The sequence below is a fragment of the Physeter macrocephalus genome, chromosome 20, assembly GCF_002837175.3.
Source record: "Physeter macrocephalus isolate SW-GA chromosome 20, ASM283717v5, whole genome shotgun sequence".
Classification (NCBI taxonomy): Eukaryota; Metazoa; Chordata; class Mammalia; order Artiodactyla; family Physeteridae; genus Physeter; species Physeter macrocephalus.
The window spans coordinates 2367725-2383760 of NC_041233.1; the positions used below are offsets into that span (position 1 = coordinate 2367725).

General features: G+C 45.4%; 1 protein-coding gene across 6 annotated transcripts in view; it reads right to left on the reverse strand.

Moving 5' to 3' along the window:
* Nucleotides 1-954: 954 nt before the first annotated feature.
* TTC13 (tetratricopeptide repeat domain 13) overlaps nt 955-16036 on the reverse strand; it is a 70935-nt gene continuing 55853 nt past the window's right edge. For 2 of the 6 annotated variants that reach the window (XM_055081446.1, XM_024117080.3), the window contains 8 exons: nt 14684-14767; nt 13749-13833; nt 9414-9520; nt 7058-7193; nt 6023-6102; nt 4174-4252; nt 3953-4032; nt 955-2449 (listed from right to left, as the gene is read on the reverse strand). In XM_055081446.1, coding sequence (XP_054937421.1) covers nt 2335-2449; nt 3953-4032; nt 4174-4252; nt 6023-6102; nt 7058-7193; nt 9414-9520; nt 13749-13833; nt 14684-14767 — 766 coding nt within the window. In that variant the 3' untranslated portion in view covers nt 955-2334. Of the gene's footprint in view, nt 2450-3952; nt 4033-4173; nt 4253-6022; nt 6103-7057; nt 7194-9413; nt 9524-13748; nt 13834-14683; nt 14768-16036 lie in introns of all 6 variants that reach the window. The other 4 variants (XM_028482109.2, XM_024117079.3, XM_024117082.3 and 1 more) reach the window with 3 other exon arrangements.

Below are 16036 nucleotides of genomic sequence, written 5' to 3' on the forward strand. Positions count from 1 at the left end.
TTAGGTGAAATTGTTCAGTGTAACAGAAGATGTGAGGAGAGAACTTGAAACATTATGATATAAAAATGCATTCCAGGGCTTCCCTGGTGGCGCAGTGGTTGACAGTCCGCCTGCCGATGCAGGGGACGCGGGTTCGTGCCCCGGTCGGGGAGGATCCCACATGCCACGGAGCGGCTGGGCCCGTGAGCCATGGCCGCTGAGCCTGCGCGTCCGGAGCCTGTGCTCCGCAACGGGAGAGGCCACAACAGTGAGAGGTCCGTGTACCGCAAAAAAAAAAAAAAAAGCATTCCAAATCTTCATGACCCTCTCGAGACAAGAGCCCTCAAAGATGGGAACGGGAGCCCAGTACCCTCTCGGCCACCAAACAGACCTGCTCTGTTCAGACCAGAGTCAGGTTGGCTCAAGTATTTTGGGACATGGAGTAGAAGGTGAAAGGTTTCCCCAGAACATCGTGGGATCACAGAATTTAGCATTTCAGTAGGTCTAATGACAGGATATTTACAATACTCGCATGAGGAGAAACTGGGCTATTTAAATAAAAGCTGAAACGTAGTCATTTGGAGCTGGTAAACTAAGTTTCAAGGAAAAATTACATACTAATTCTGGGCTTTCGACACACTGTCGTATATTTTAGAAAAGTCAGCTAATTTATTTGGACCATTTCCCCAACTGAAAAATGGGTGTCTCACAATTAAAAATCTTGAAGAGTTGGTGACAGTAAAGAAAAGTCCTTGATAACGTTGAAAGATTTTGCTTTTGAGATAATAAGCAAAAAAGAGGGAAAAGTTTAAAAACTTACTCATCTCTCCTTTGTTTAATCTCTGCAATCCCTATCTCACTTTGCAACGCTGTAGGCTATATCTGGATGCAGCTCCTCTGTGGCTTCGGAAGTCTTTAGGTAGCCCAGTTTGGTCAAACAGCATGAAGCTGAGAGTGCAGAGAAATGTAACAGATAGATGGAGATTTTGCACCGAACAGTGTTAAGTACTCTGAATCTTGAGAAGAACCTGCGAATGAATCCTTGGTGCCTCGAGACCGTGGTGAGGCAGGCTAGGCCCTGTGGGTCAGAGAGGCCTGGCTGGATCCTAGCACCTTGGCTTTTAATAGCTGGGGGGGGACCCGGGAGAGTCATCAACCTGCCAGAGCCGCAACTCCCTCATCTGTAATATGGAAATGAAGACCCAGGGGAAAGCTGGCCTGTGGGTGTGAACTCTCTTTCTCAAGTGAGGTGTGCCTGACAATTTCTATCACCATCCAGATGAGAGGAGAACACGAGCCAATCTTGGTGGCTGTTCTGAAGCACACGTCAGGGCCCAGAACAGCATGTGTCCAAAGGGCAAGTCCTATCTGACCAAATGGCCACGTTCTGCTGAGACCACAGACAACTCTGCCAGCGCGCAGCGTTAAGTCCCTGCCAACGAGCATGGATGCCTGCAGACACTGCTGTGTCCCTCTCGTGCAAGCCTGCGAGACGAAAACTAAATAACGGAAAGAAGCAGGGACTAGTTTAGCTCTTTAACAAAAATCAAAGAAAAATGAAAATGATTTGGAAATGGCAACAGTTTAATTGAACCCATGTACTGTCATCTACCCTGTCTGAAAAAGGAAATCAGTAATTTTCAGACTGTTCTTAAAACCGGACAGTGAAACTGGTTCACACAATGAAAACGTACATAATCCAGTGTCAAAAACTGGTGATTTACAGAAATCACCCCCATTTATTTTTTCCAGCGAAGAGGAGAAAAACAAACATGTTTCCACAATTCAGTGTTTGAATCACGGGCAAAAACTGTCTGCCTCATTCACCGTTCCCGGCCACGAGCTCCGGGAGCACTTTGATGGCCACGAATCTCCCGTGGTTCAAACAAAACGGAGGGCCCGCGCGTGAGGATGATGTGAGTTGAAAACAAGATGCCTTCTCACAATGTGCCTAAAGAGAAGGTCTTTGAAGAATATCCAGATCTTTAAAGGAACGAAAACACTCCTGTTTTGTTGTTGGTTTTGTTCCTTTTAATGACTGATTTTTGGTTTTTGGAATAAACTTTCTTCACTGGGAGGAAGGAGTTGTATGACTTTGTAAGTGGAAACCAAGAGGTCGCTGGCTAATACGTATGCCTCCCCTCCCACAGAGCTTTTCTGTCGCCCCCAAACCCTCTTCCATGATTTTTGTCATGGTTCGGAAAGGTAAGGAAAATGATTTCAAGTATTCAATTCCTATCAAAAATTGGTATCAAAAGTAATAAAGGACCTAATTTCTTTATAATTCCATGTTTTAAAAAATAACTTAAGAAGCAAGAGGTCCGGCCCTTTACTTGTATAAATACCACAGCGTAACTAGAGTTTCTTAAGACAACGTGGGGAGGAGTCCGTGTTGAGCACCTCGATCATTGATCTTAACGTTGGGAACGTCTCGGACACGGACGGAAGAGTCTTATAAGAAGGTGAGATACTGAAAAAGAAAAACGCAAAGCAAGGGTGTGAAAATCAACACAGCTGTACAAAAAAAGGCAAAGCTTACGGTCTATTAATTCCTATTACGATAGTCACTTTCCAGTACTCCCTACGCACGACGTCGGACCATGTTACAAAGCAGGGGGCGCTGTGAACAGAGCAGGTCCTGCTGCAGCAATGGTCTGGGGTACGGGCAGGCTCCCACCATGAGCTGCTGGGAAACTGAGCAAGTCTTCGGAAAGAAAAATCAATCCCTGACTTGCACAGTGAGTGTTAACGCACACACGTCCCATTGGGGCGCATGCTGGACGTGGAACTGGAAGACACAGGTTTCGGGTCCAGCCTTGATGCTTATCAGCTTTAGGGGTTCCTCTCAGCCCCGCTTCCCATATCTGCAGCCAGAGGGAGAGGGTTCCTAACTCCCAGAGCTAGCAGGAGCGTGGGATGGGTGTCAAGCTACGCTGTGAGAGGGCAGCTGCACAACATAGGGTAGTGTTGCCATCTTTTCCTTCAAGAGTTGTCGAAAGATCAACACTGTAAAGTGATGTGGGAAACAGAGGCGAGGGCTTTGACCTTATGGTCATGTTACTAAAACATGTGTAAACTAGTAAACGTGAAACAAGAATATACTGCAACAAGGTGTAGCTGTTAGGAGTTTCCAGTACAGAGCTCATGGAATCCTTGCAAACTGGACAAAAGTGTCCTACAGACACAAATTTCTGTTTTAAACACAGCACAAATTATCCAGCAACTTTTAGAGAGGTTGCTGTGTTCAGTAGGTAATGAAAGGTGGAACTGGAAGTGGTTATGATATAAAAAACATGGAGAAGGAGCAGGAATAAATAAGGTTAAACAGTGAGATTTGCTTCTTCTTAACTAACTATGAAAGCATCTGTGAGTTTAATTTCATCGCAAAGTTACACGTTCCCCGTGGTGCTTCTGAAAACAAGGGCCAGGAAAGATCAGAGTCTGCTAGGCTCTCCCACCGTAATCGTCAGGGGTAATTTCTGGCTAGCATTTCCTGACTCACGTGTATTCCGCACCTAAATAACAACAAAGTACCACCTTCCCAAAGCCTAGAGTGCAGGAAAAATGCAGCTGAAAGGCAGGCACAACCACCCAGACTCAGTCTGAATCGGGTGCAGCTCAGTGTTCAAAGTCACTCCCGAATACTGACCCTGAGAGTCTGAGACAAAGGGCGGATTAGGCAAGAGATATGGATATCTGACTATATAAATAAGACATTTGTAACCCTTTCTTCACAAACTGGTTTCCTTACTTCATTCATTATTCACGTTTATCCGTATACTCACCTGTTAAGGGGTCTTACGCAACAGCAAAAACGTTTTAACCTTGAAAAGTGGATTAAATTCATTGCATAATCATAACTCATAAAAACGAGTACAATTCCAGTTGCACGACGCTCCAAAAGTAACGGGGAGCCCCTTCTTTCCCTTTTCAGTTGTAACAGCCTTTTGTTTGACCCCTATCAAGCAGTTACCTTTTCAAGTTCATCCAGCTTTTAGCTATTTTGCTAAAGGCCTCTGAACCCGGGGCGGTCATAGCTTCAAAGTCAACCAACTGAAAAAGAAAGAAATTTAAGAATGTGATCAAACATGGAGGGGAAGCTCCCTTTGGGATCCGTTGCATTCGTATGTCTCAACACAAAACTCCACAGATTGGGATTTAAATGTTTCCCTTCCAGCTCCAGCTCCGACATACCTTCCCTTTGGGAATTTTTCCCGCTACTTCTTTTCCACTCGCCATCAGGGCTCCCACAATCACTGAGTAAGCGATCACACTGTTTAGGTAAAGAACAATTACCAGTCAGTCCCAGGCCACGGACAGTTACCATGTTAGAGCTCACCACGGATTTTCCATCCTAAGAGATGACATTTTATTTCTCTTAAGAATTCTCTGGACATTAAACATAAGAATATTTTCATCTGCTTTAAAAATGTTTACTAATTTACTAATAAAACTATTTACTGATTTACTAATTTAAGGGTAAACGTGTAAGAATAATATTTTTCTGAGAACAAAAAGTTTCTTTTAATTAGGAGTTTTCTCCTCACTTGGCTTTTCTCTTCTTGTGAAAGAGTGAATTAGAAAATGTGCCTGCTTATATTTTTAACACCTTCATGAGGCTTGGCTTTAAAACGCAATATATACGATATACTTTGTAAATGCAAACATATTAATATTATTGTTTAAACATTACACACTTTGGCCCCGAAGAAGAAACAAGCAGAACGCGTTTTCAGAACGCACTAACAGACCGGCCCGGAGCCTGCTGCGTTACGGGGACATCCCGGCAAGTCCGGACTCACTCTGGATCCTGACGTCTTTGTGGCACCAGCTCTGTGCCCTGTGCCAGGCAGCCCAGGACGAAGACAACTAAGACAGACGTCTTGCCCCGGCGAGCGGACACCCGAGGGTGAGCCCACCCCGGGGTCGCCTGCCAGGGAAGCCGTCATGGAGGCCGCGGCCACGTGCGCTGCATCTTCGAGGGCCACGGGCGGGGCCCCCGAGGCAGAGGAGGAGGAAGCGGGCCGGCAGCGGGGACAGGGAGGTGTGGGCACGGGCAGGGGTGTGGGGAGGCAGAGAGCAGGGCGGCACAGCCGCCGCGAAGACACGCGCGTGCACAGCGCCTGCGAGGGCGGCGGACGGAAGGCGGCACGTGGAGGCCACCTGCTCGTCACCCATCGTGGGCACATCTAATGACGACCGTCCTGAAGGCACAAGATTTATGTTCCCGTTTTGTTTCAGTGCCGTCGTTACCGTTATGTCAGTTCCGTGTAAGGGCACGCACCCGTCTACACTGCAGAGTGATGACAAGCCTAGTTTCCATCCATCACCACACAGGGGACCCCCTTCGCCCATTTGGCCCACCCGCCCCCAACGCTTCTGTCATATTATAACAAAATTTACTACCACAGTTTGGAGAGTTTTACTTTCTAAAGTAGTACTTAAAGATCAAGACATTTAAGTGTATTACTTTAGCCAAAACACCTTAAAGTCAAACGTGTGCTAACGATGGCATACGCCATTCGCATGATTTACTGTACACGGTACCAGATAAAAGGGAAGAAAAAGAAAGCTCTACAGACACATCCTTGTTTGAATGACCCCTGAAAGACGCCTGATGAATCCAGTAAGTAGCAAGAATTCATTCATAATAACAAAAATACTTTGCAATGGTTGGTGACCCAAAAGTATTAAACGTTAGGGCTAAAGGTCAATTAATGGCCACAACTTGGGGCGAGAGGAAAAGAGGGCAGGGTACAGTCTGGGCAAATATCAGGAATTAAGGCACAGGGCACACACGTGTGCATGTAGTGAGACTTCGAGCTCCAGCCTATGAACGTCAAGCACCTTCTTTTAGAACTACCTTCCAAGACTCTTGGTGATGCAGTAGATTAAGGACATCTTGTTTGGGTGGACTTTGAAAAAAACCAAGGGGTCTTCCCGCCATTGCTGGGGTACCTGTACCCAGAGCCACACAGGAGATGTAAGCAAAAGGAGTGCGTGCTTCCTTCCAAAAACTGTCAGATTAGAGGGTATCACTCACCTGGATCCGCGAGAGAGCGGCATTAAATTATAAAAGTAATAAACTAAGGATAAGATTAAGTTGCCAACAGCATCAGTCTCCTAGGAAAAAAAGACATGTACTTATGAACTTAAATAACAGATTACCAACTCATTTCTTATTAGGTGACAAGACACATCAGAAGCATTTACATTAGGAAGAGGATTATTTCATTCTTCTCCTACAAGAACCTACTTTTCACATCCTTGAATATTTTATACTCTTTCCAATGATTTTTTTTCTCACAAGAGGGTACACATTCAGTTCGGTTTAGAGCAGTATGTCCCCAGCTGCCTTTAAAACTGCAGCCTTTTCTGATAAAGCTAGACATCTGTTTCAGTCTATAATGTTACTTGAAATGTCAACATAGACATTGAGATTAAAATAAAACAAAGCACTTATTAATACTGAATACACTTTCTCAGACTACAGGCCTCTCTACTCCAGGATTCTGATTAGTGCCTTACTCCCGCCCACTGAGATTTAGGTGATCAGTATGCTTAATTTATGTGTATAAACTGATTAAAATCCTGAGAAACAAAGTAACTTCCCAAGGGCCACGGGCATCCATTCCAGAATGCGGATGGAGTGGCCGCTACACTCTCCACACAGTGACAGCCACAGCGACGGAGGTGACATCGCAGTTCCTGCTCCCAAGGAGCCCCCCCTTGAGTCGGGGAAGCAACAGAGGAAAGAGGTCACAGTCCAGGAGAGCATCACTAAATGCAGCACAGGTCATGTCCATCATGCACCAACCTGTTCTCTTAAATCCTGACAAAGCTCAAATTTCTGATACCGTGACACAGTCACTACATACATGTATCATTCCTCCTCCCCAGTTTCTGTAGTTACTAAATACAGGAATTGTCTCTACAAGAATATTAAAAGAAATATTTACCGGTCAATTAAAGCTGATTTCAAGCATAAACTGTTTAATCCCAAGCAAAGGGTAAAGGCTTTAAGAAGTTTACAAAAGAATCAGAAGCATGGATAAAATAAAGATACACAAAAACCTACCCCAAATTCTGATGAGAGAATCAGTACTTTTCCTTTTGCTGTTAGATCTTTATAAAGTGCATCTATTTCAGCGTGATATAATTGTGTTCTTTCTTCTGTGGTCTGAGTTTCCACGGAAAATAGTATATTGCCTACCCTAAAAATACAAGAAGGTGTGTCGAAGGCACGTATTATACGGTTCAAAGAGCTAAGCGCAGAAGGGTGGGGAGGGCGGCGTGGCGATGGGGTCACAGGATGCAAGGAAGACTGTCTCTGCCTCTCTGAGCAGTAGGCACTGCTTACATGAGCTTAAGCTAACACAGGAGGAGGAAACTACACAGAGGAGAATGTATTTCAATGCCCAGGAAACATTTTATCAGACAGCCACGCTATTACAATAGAAGAGCAGGGGCCGGGGCTGTGCCCTGAAAGCGAGTTCAGGGCCTCCACTGTTTCCTTTTCTTTAAGCTTCTGCTGCATGTGTAGCTCCATGTGAGACTCTGTGGAGGATATAAATTCTAGGCAACAGGTATTTACTGGATAACGCCGGTACCCAAACGCTGAAAATACTCCTCAGACCCTCTAAAGGACAACACAGCAGAGCTGCCCACTTGATGGAGGGACGGAGGGGGAAACGAGGCCACAGATTATGATGAGACCATGCGCAGAGCCGTAACAGTTCATCAGAGGTTCCAAGGAGAAAGAGCTGATCTACTCTGGAAGACACGTTAGAAAACAGGAAATGCTTGTGGAGGAAGGGGCCTGAACCTGGGTCTGGAAGAGGAGGGTGGCAATGCCGGAGGCCCAGAGCCAGGAGGTGGGAGGTGACCTCGGGGAACAAGCAGTCCAGCTGAATTAGCAGGCCAGGCGCTGGCAGGAAAGTGCTTCAGGGAAGGCAGGAAGCGTTGTTCGAGGCCATTATTACAAAAGGCCTGAATGTGCGGCAGGGGTGCCGATTTTGGTGTCAACGGGCAACGGCTGGGTTATGGACTGGGGAGGGAGTTCTGGAGCCACGGGGGCGCCCCGTGGACCCGGCCTTAGGACCCGAGGAAGCACTGGTCAGCCACAGGAGACCGGAGATGGAGGCACGGGTCATGAGTCTAGGTAGGGGTCAGAGGCCCCGAGCAAGACTGACAACAAATGGGGTGAGACAGACAGCTGAGCAAAGATGCTGTGTTTCAGGGAAGGACTTATGGACTCTTACTCGGCAGTTCCATTTCTGCCTGGGAATTTAATCATGGGTGGGTGAAGAGGTAGGAGAAAAAATTTCACATCGATAGAAAACCCTGGAATTCCTTCTGGGGTGAGAATGACCCTTATTGGGAAAGTACTTTGATAAGTGCCTTGGGTTAGAGATGGAGACCTCAACGACGTGGAAGAGTCATAGAATCTGGAAGTTGCTAAACGGGTGTTTCCTCATGAAAGCCCGTGTAAGTTCGGACAAGGAAGCCAGAGCCCAGGAGGGGCTGAGAGGACATGGCTCCCACCGCTGAGCTGCCGGAAGTCCCTGATGCAGAAGTGGTGGAGCCTCGTAGGGAAGCAACTGAGGAGTCCGTGTGTCGGGGACGGCAGTGCATGGAGAGGGTCAAGGTCATTCCACCCAGAACTCAAGGGGTATGGAGGCTCCTAGGTGAAGTTTGGATTTCAGACGTAAATAAAATGATCATTAATAAAAATGGTCACGGCGGCGCTACTACTGATAAGGTGAAAAAATGGGAAACACCCTAAATGATCAAGGACAAAAAAATTAGTAGGAGCAACTCTACAATATCCCTAAAATGGAATACTACGCAATTTTTTAAAATGCTTCGAAGAACAGGATATGGGGAAATGTTCGTAGTAAGGGTAGAAAAGAAACAGGTTATAAAACAATATGTACAGTATAATCTCAGTTTTTAAAGGAAATAATGATTTAAAATTTTTAATCTTTTCTTATCTGTATTCTAAAGTTTCAATAAGACTGCACTTATACTCTCAGAGTACATTAAAACCTATATTTAAAAATCCAACAATAGCCTTCAACCTGCCAATCTCTCATCTTTTTTCCATTTAGTTAGTAAAGGTCTTCCCCACGACAAACTTCAAGAACCCGGAAGAATGCTTTCCACGAACCACATCAGACATTATACTTAATATCTAGAAAGTTGTTAGATTTAGCACAGTCAGAAAATCTATCTGCTGGTGTAATAATCTAAATGTCACATTAAAAAAAAAAAAAAAAAAAGCTGGTTCTCGCTACACACTGGACCTTGATAATCTCCGTTTCAGGAGACAGCCAAAGCCCAGGAGGTCCGATCTCCCGCGGCAGCACCAAGCGTCTGCACGCCTTCTGACACCAGCCCCCGTCTGCACACCCACACGTGGGAAGCACACGTACTTGTCTCCTGTAATAGTGATCGTGAAGCCGTCATATTCCTTCCCTTGGTCTTTGAGGCTGGGAACTTTTGTGTTCACGGTGAACCCATCCTTCGTTTTAGTATTAAACTGCTTTCGGGGAAAAAGAAAATTCACGTTACTGGTGAGATTCACTGTAAAATCCCGCTGCCACTCTGCAGCGCCGACTCCGATTTTCATGTTTTTTCTAAGAAGGGTCACGGTGTGCCAGACACCGTGTATTCTCTGTCCTGGCCCCATGCCCCGACCCAGACTCTCAGCCCAAGCCACGCTCCCCGTGGCCCCGGCCAGAGGGCAGCAGAGAACCTCAGAGCAAAAGGCGCACAGCCTCCCTGCAATGGCAAGGCCCCTGCTCACTGCTAAGAGCTCCCTTTGGGTCTTTTCTCTCGTTCATCTTAAGTCGCAGCCACTTTGATACTTTGCAGAATAGCTGTACTCAACATCCTATAATTCAAAAGAGCACCTTGTGTTTATGCTAGTGCTTCTTCAAAGTAGACTCTCATCTGTCTGAAAATACTCAGAATTTTGTCAACTGAGAATTTTATACACACACATGCACACACCCCAACTCTGCAGACCACAGAGTGACACAGCAGAGTATTCTAAAGGAATTACACAGAGATCAGAGTGGCCCTTAAGGGTCATGAGTATGAACACGGCTTTCTGTTGAAAACACTTTTGACAAAGTGAAATGCCAATAAATTGCTCCAGAAAAATCCTCCCCAATTCGGTTATTTAGTGTAGGCAACATTTTTTTAGGATTGACAGACTTGAATGAGAGAATCAATGGTAAAATTAAAAGAGGTTGTGCTTCGCGTAAGATATTGGAGGGAAAGTCTGTCCAAAAACAGCGACAGCCGGCAGGCGTTCACCAAGGTCCAGAGAAGGACATAGAGGAATGGACGTCAGCAGGAGAGCCAGCAGCAGGGGCCGAGATGGGAGGTGTCCTGTATGAGGACAAGGACTTGTAGAGGCAGAAGGTGCCAACACTTAGTATGTGCCAATGCTCTTTCATGCTCACAGCATGCCCATAAGACAGGACACGATCTCCATCTTATAGGTGAGGAAACCAAGTCGGTGAGATGAAGCGAGGTGAGGTCTGGCCCGAGCTGGCACGAGGCAGTGGCAGGGTGGAAACAGGCACCCAGGCCCTCTCGACGTCCAGTCCCCTAATTTACTAACCAGCTGCCCCGACAGGAGCTGAGGTACATCTGAACTTGGCTTTTCAGCAGAAGTACGTGTGCTGAAAAAGTACACGTACTTTTTTTTTTTAATCCAAGTGGCAGAAACTTTATTATTATCACTAATTTCTAGCATTGTAATCAGAGAGCGCTGTCTATTATTTGCATTTAAAATTTTTTTACATTATTTTAATTTATTATTTTTTAATTGAAATATAGTTGATTTACAATATTATATTAGTTTCAGGTGTATGGCATAGTGATTCAGTATTTTTACAGATTATACTCCATTAAGTTATTACAAGATAATGGCTATAATTTCCTGTACTGTATAATATATCCTTGTTGCTTATCTATTTTATACATAGTAGCTTGTATCTCTTAATCTCATACCCCTGTCTTGCCCCTCCTCCTTCCCCTCCCCACAGTGGTAGCCACTGGTAGTTTGGTTTCTACATCCATGAGTCTGTTTCTGTTGCTATATATATTCGTTTTATTTTTTTTTAGAATCCACATATCACACGTACTTTTCAGCAAAAGTACCTATATCTCAGTGGAGGCTGTCATGGCATCATATTCACCAAGCACTTTAAACACAAAGGTGTATTTTGATATACTTCTACGTGTGCCTTTAGAAAGGCCAGTGTACCCACAGCCTGGCTGGAGGTGCGGTGAGCAAAACCACAGTGGGATGGCCACTCCCAGGTGTGGCCAGACAGGCAGTGACTTTGCACCGGGAGCCAGGCACTGGGCGGGCGACGCCCGGCCCCTTAGCTGCTCTCCAGGCAACTGCAGCCTTTTGTCCGTTGCGCTTTTCTTTTTAGACAAAGATATACATATATTAAAATATCCCTAAGCTGATTTTGTATTCTGCCTCATATCGTAAATTTAAATGCCTAAAATACCCACAGGACAGCTAAAGACTAAAACCCGAGTCAGACTCTAGTTTTCTTTCTGTCTGGTGCATCCAGCGGCCCTCGGTGCGGCCCTTCTGCCCCTTCGGGGGCGTTTGGGGAATTTACGGGAGAATGTGGTGGCTGCGGGGAAGAGGTGCAGGGGACGGTCACACAGGCGCGACTCCCACTGGACTTTCACGTAGATGAAGGACCTGTTTATAATGTAATGATTATCTGGGTCTGGAAGCAGACTCTGTTTTACACTCACACGCTAAATATTTGTTACAGCTTTAATACACGCTGACTTTCCTAGGAATGCCAACAGCATATACATTGAGGAAAGAGGATACTATACATTGTGTGGACGCAATGTGATCGCCGACATCGTAGCTCATGATACTTGAGTCACCAAATGACACATGGATACAGGGCTGCATCTGTCGCTGTCTCGTTCACCAAGATTTTACACATATGTGCAAGCAACTGGCTACTTCTTTGTGGCTTCTCATGAAGACATGCCTGACTGTTGACATACTGAAATACACGGTTTTCTACTATAAACAACTTACCCTTACGGCACTATGGTGACTTTTTTTTTTTTTTTTTTGCAGTACGCGGGCCTCTCACTGTTGTGGCCTCTCCCGTTGTGGAGCACAGGCTCCGGACGTGCAGGCTCAGCGGCCGTGGCTCACGGGCCCAGCCGCTCTGCAGCACGTGGGATCCTCCCGGACCGGGGTGCGAACCCGCGTCCCCTGCATCGGCAGGCGGACTCTCAACCGCTGCGCCACCAGGGAAGCCCTATGGTGACTTTTGAAAGAATTTTTTGAGTAGATGGGATACATTCTTTATGAATTTCATTCTAGTGCAGTAAAGGGGCCATCTGAACATGTTTACTGAGTTAAGATGGGTCTGAGAAGACTGAGAACCACTGCCTCAGTTCATGAGACCCTCACAACAAGCAGGTCGGCCGGAATCATGGCTCTGCAGCACACAAGAGCCTGGGATGAGACCGGGAGACCCTGTCAAACCCGGTGAGCAGACTGGACCCTGGGTACAGAGTCAGCTCATGGCTCTGTCTACGACGGGATGCTTCCTGGTTATTCTTTAGAAATGGATAAGCTTTGGTCAGTCATAGAAATTTCTTAATGTTTATTTGATGTAAATCAATCTCATCTACTATAGCTACAAGGAGAACATTAATTCAAGTTTTATGTCATAGTTCAAACCATTAGCTGAAAAAAACCAAATCTACCTGCTGTTGCGCATTTTTGGGTAGTTATGTTCCTAGGTGGAGAAAAGGTGCAAAAAATTATAACTTCTTAATGGATTATACTTTTACACAATATAATTTATGTCCCCTGACATGCCCTTTATCTTGAATTCCAATGTTTCTGATACTGATACTGCCACACCTGCTTTTCTTCAGTAGCATTGCCTGCCTGCCTTTCCACCTTCAACTTTTTGAATGTCATCTTGTTGTAGGTGTTCCTGTGAACAGAACATAGCTGGGCTTTAAAATATCGATCTGAGATGCTCGTTCTTTCAGTGAGGGATCGATTATTAACGTCATGTTGAGACACAGCATCCATTACAGACGTTTCCTCCTTACCTTTTTTTCCCCTCTCTTTCTGTAAGCTTTTAGTTGAACTGACTTTGTTTTCTTTATTCCATTTTCCTACCTTCTAGGGTCTGTTCTGTTTTATTTTCGTTATTACGCAGAATGTGTTTTTATCAGTGTTTTCAAGTAGCACACTTTATAAAACTTAAAATACTTATTAACAAACATGCATTTAATAATTACGAGTTCTTTTTCTAAAAAGTACTGGGCTTCCCTGGTGGCGCAGTGGTTAAGAATCCGCCTGCCAATGCAGAGGACACAGGTTCGAGTCCTGGACAGGGAAGATCCCCCCATGCCACGGAGCAATGGAGCCCGTGCGCCACAACTACTGAGCCTGCACTCTAGAGCCTGCAAGCCACAACTACTGAGCCCACGTGCCACAACTACTGAAGCCCATGAGCCTAGAGCCTGTGCTCTGCAACAAGAGAAGCCACCACAATGAAAAGCCCACGCACCGCAACGAAGAGTAGCCCCCGCTCGCTGCGACTAGAGAGAGCCCAAGCGCAGCAATGAAGACCCGACGCAGCCAAAAGTAAATATAAAAATAAAATAAATAAATTTTTTTTAAAAGTACTAATTGTTTCCCCTAAAAACACCTACTGCGATTTTGATGATAAATTTACCTTCATAATTGGAAGGAGGTCTTCCACTTTGTGGACCTTTTCCAGAGCTTCTCTAACTTCCAACAATCCTTTAGGATTATTAGCTCTTAAAAAGGAAAAGACAAGAGAGGTGGCAACTAAAATTAATACAGAAATTAATAATTAATTATGCTCTTACCTTTAATTTAAATAAATCATCCTTAATTACTAGTGGCTCAATATTCAAAACGGTGGACCACAAACAAAGTTTTGAAAAAATGGGATGGTTTAATCTAATGAGTATTGGGCTACAGATGAGAATTAAGGAAACAAGACAGCAGTCTGCCTAGAATGTGAACTGGGGAAAACCTGAAAGGATGGACAGCCATTGTCTGTGTGGACATGCATGGGTCTGGGCCTGGTCAGAAAACCTTGATTCTCCTATTCCAGCTATGAAATTAGAAGTAAATGTTTTTTCTTCCTAAAGTTGCTCAAATGGAAGTATCCTTCTAGGCTCTTATACCACTTTTATATTTACTTGGCGACAACTAACATTCAGAATTCCTTTTTCCCCAGCATTCTGTCCGCCGTCCTACCTATACTGTACTGCCTCTCAGTTGAGGGAGAATGAGTATTAAGGCGGAAATCCCTCATTTAATCCCTAATTAAGAAATTCAAAGAAACATCCTGCTTTCTTTGAAGTCAAAGAAAGGCTAGACGCTTTCAAAGAGGCTAGAAAAGTCACAGCATTGTATGTAAGACAAAAATACTCAGTTAAGGTCCATGGATTTTGTGAAGCTCTTAAAAAGAAGGCTGATAAATGATTATGAAAGGCTTTATGATTCCAAACACTATGGGAAAATATGACATATTTTGTTTAGTCTGTCAATAGGCTTGGTTTTCAAGTTTCATAAATATAACTAATATAAAATACATAAAATTTATCCATTACTAAGAAAAGAAAATTGAAGGATTACCCATGATAAACTAGAATTCTATCTTTAATAAAATGAAGAATTTTCTCAAAATATTCCAGGTATCTCATGTTGATCACCTGACCCCTGTAAGAAAAAACAATTAAGAATGTTTTTACAAAGAAATATGTTCCACACAATATCTAATTTCAGAGTTAATTCAAAAGGACAATAAGAGAGCTGGGAAATTCTCTTGTTTGCAGCCAAAGAGCGGGAGAAACAAATACCTGTCTAAGCAAGACTGATGGTCAGCGACTGGGCTGTTTCTGGTGGGAAAGGCACCAAACTCAGCCCTGGAGATGCCAAAACAGGAAGAAAAGTCCTCAGGTGCTTCAACGGGGCTCAGACTTGTGCGCCCCTCTCCCCTTACGGATCCTTTCCCTCCTTCGGCAAGATGCCCCCTCCCGTGCCTCGGCGCTCCTGATAGCATTAGCTGCCAGTCCTCGGCGCTCCTGATAGCATTAGCTGCCAGTCCTCCTTCTCGCTGTCTAGCTTACTAGCTGTCTTCATCTCCTCTACCGCTCTAAGTAGTATTTTCCTCCCGTTTCTATCCCCACCCCCATTTTAAAAACTCTCCCGGAACCTCACGTACAGCCAACACGCCCACGTACCCGTCCAACCGATGTACGTGTCCGGCCACACGCGTAGCCGACTGCTCCCCGGACGCCGCTCCCTGGACTCCCCACAGGCGTGTCAAACCTCAAGGTCAGGAACTCACTCCAGCTCCCCAGCGTGTTCACCTACGTCCTGCCCTGGGGCTTCCGGGCCTACTGGGGCAACCACGTGCCCGCCCGGCAACGGGACAGCCTACCCGCAGCTGCGCGCTCGCCCTCACTTCTAACCCACCCGCAGTGCTCCGACCCTGCCTTCGCAGCATCCACTCTTCCCCTCCAGCTCACTTCCACGAAGCTTTCCAGACCTCGGTACCAGTGCGCCGGAATGTTCCACAACTTGCTAACCAGTCCCACGCCTCCAAGGGAAGTCGGTGCCCTCTCATCTATTCTACCTGTGGCCAAAGTGATCACCCAAATGTGTCAATCTGTTCAGCTCACTTCTCTGCTTATGATCTCTGAATGACTCTCTTTTATTTCAGGACAAAAAGTGCCTTAGCATGGATATGTTAGCTATATTTTGGGGAAAAAAAGCTATTTATGTTTCAGCCTCTGCCTGTCTTTCCAGCCTCGACTCCTGACAGCCCCTTAATCATAAACTAATCACCAGTCATAATGAATTAGTGATACCTCCCTGACCATGCCTGACTCACAGGTGGGTCCATGCCTCATCCACCTCTCTCTGCTTTCCATCTTTCCAAACAGCATCACCTGAAGCCTGGACTGGGACCCCCGGCATCCTGTA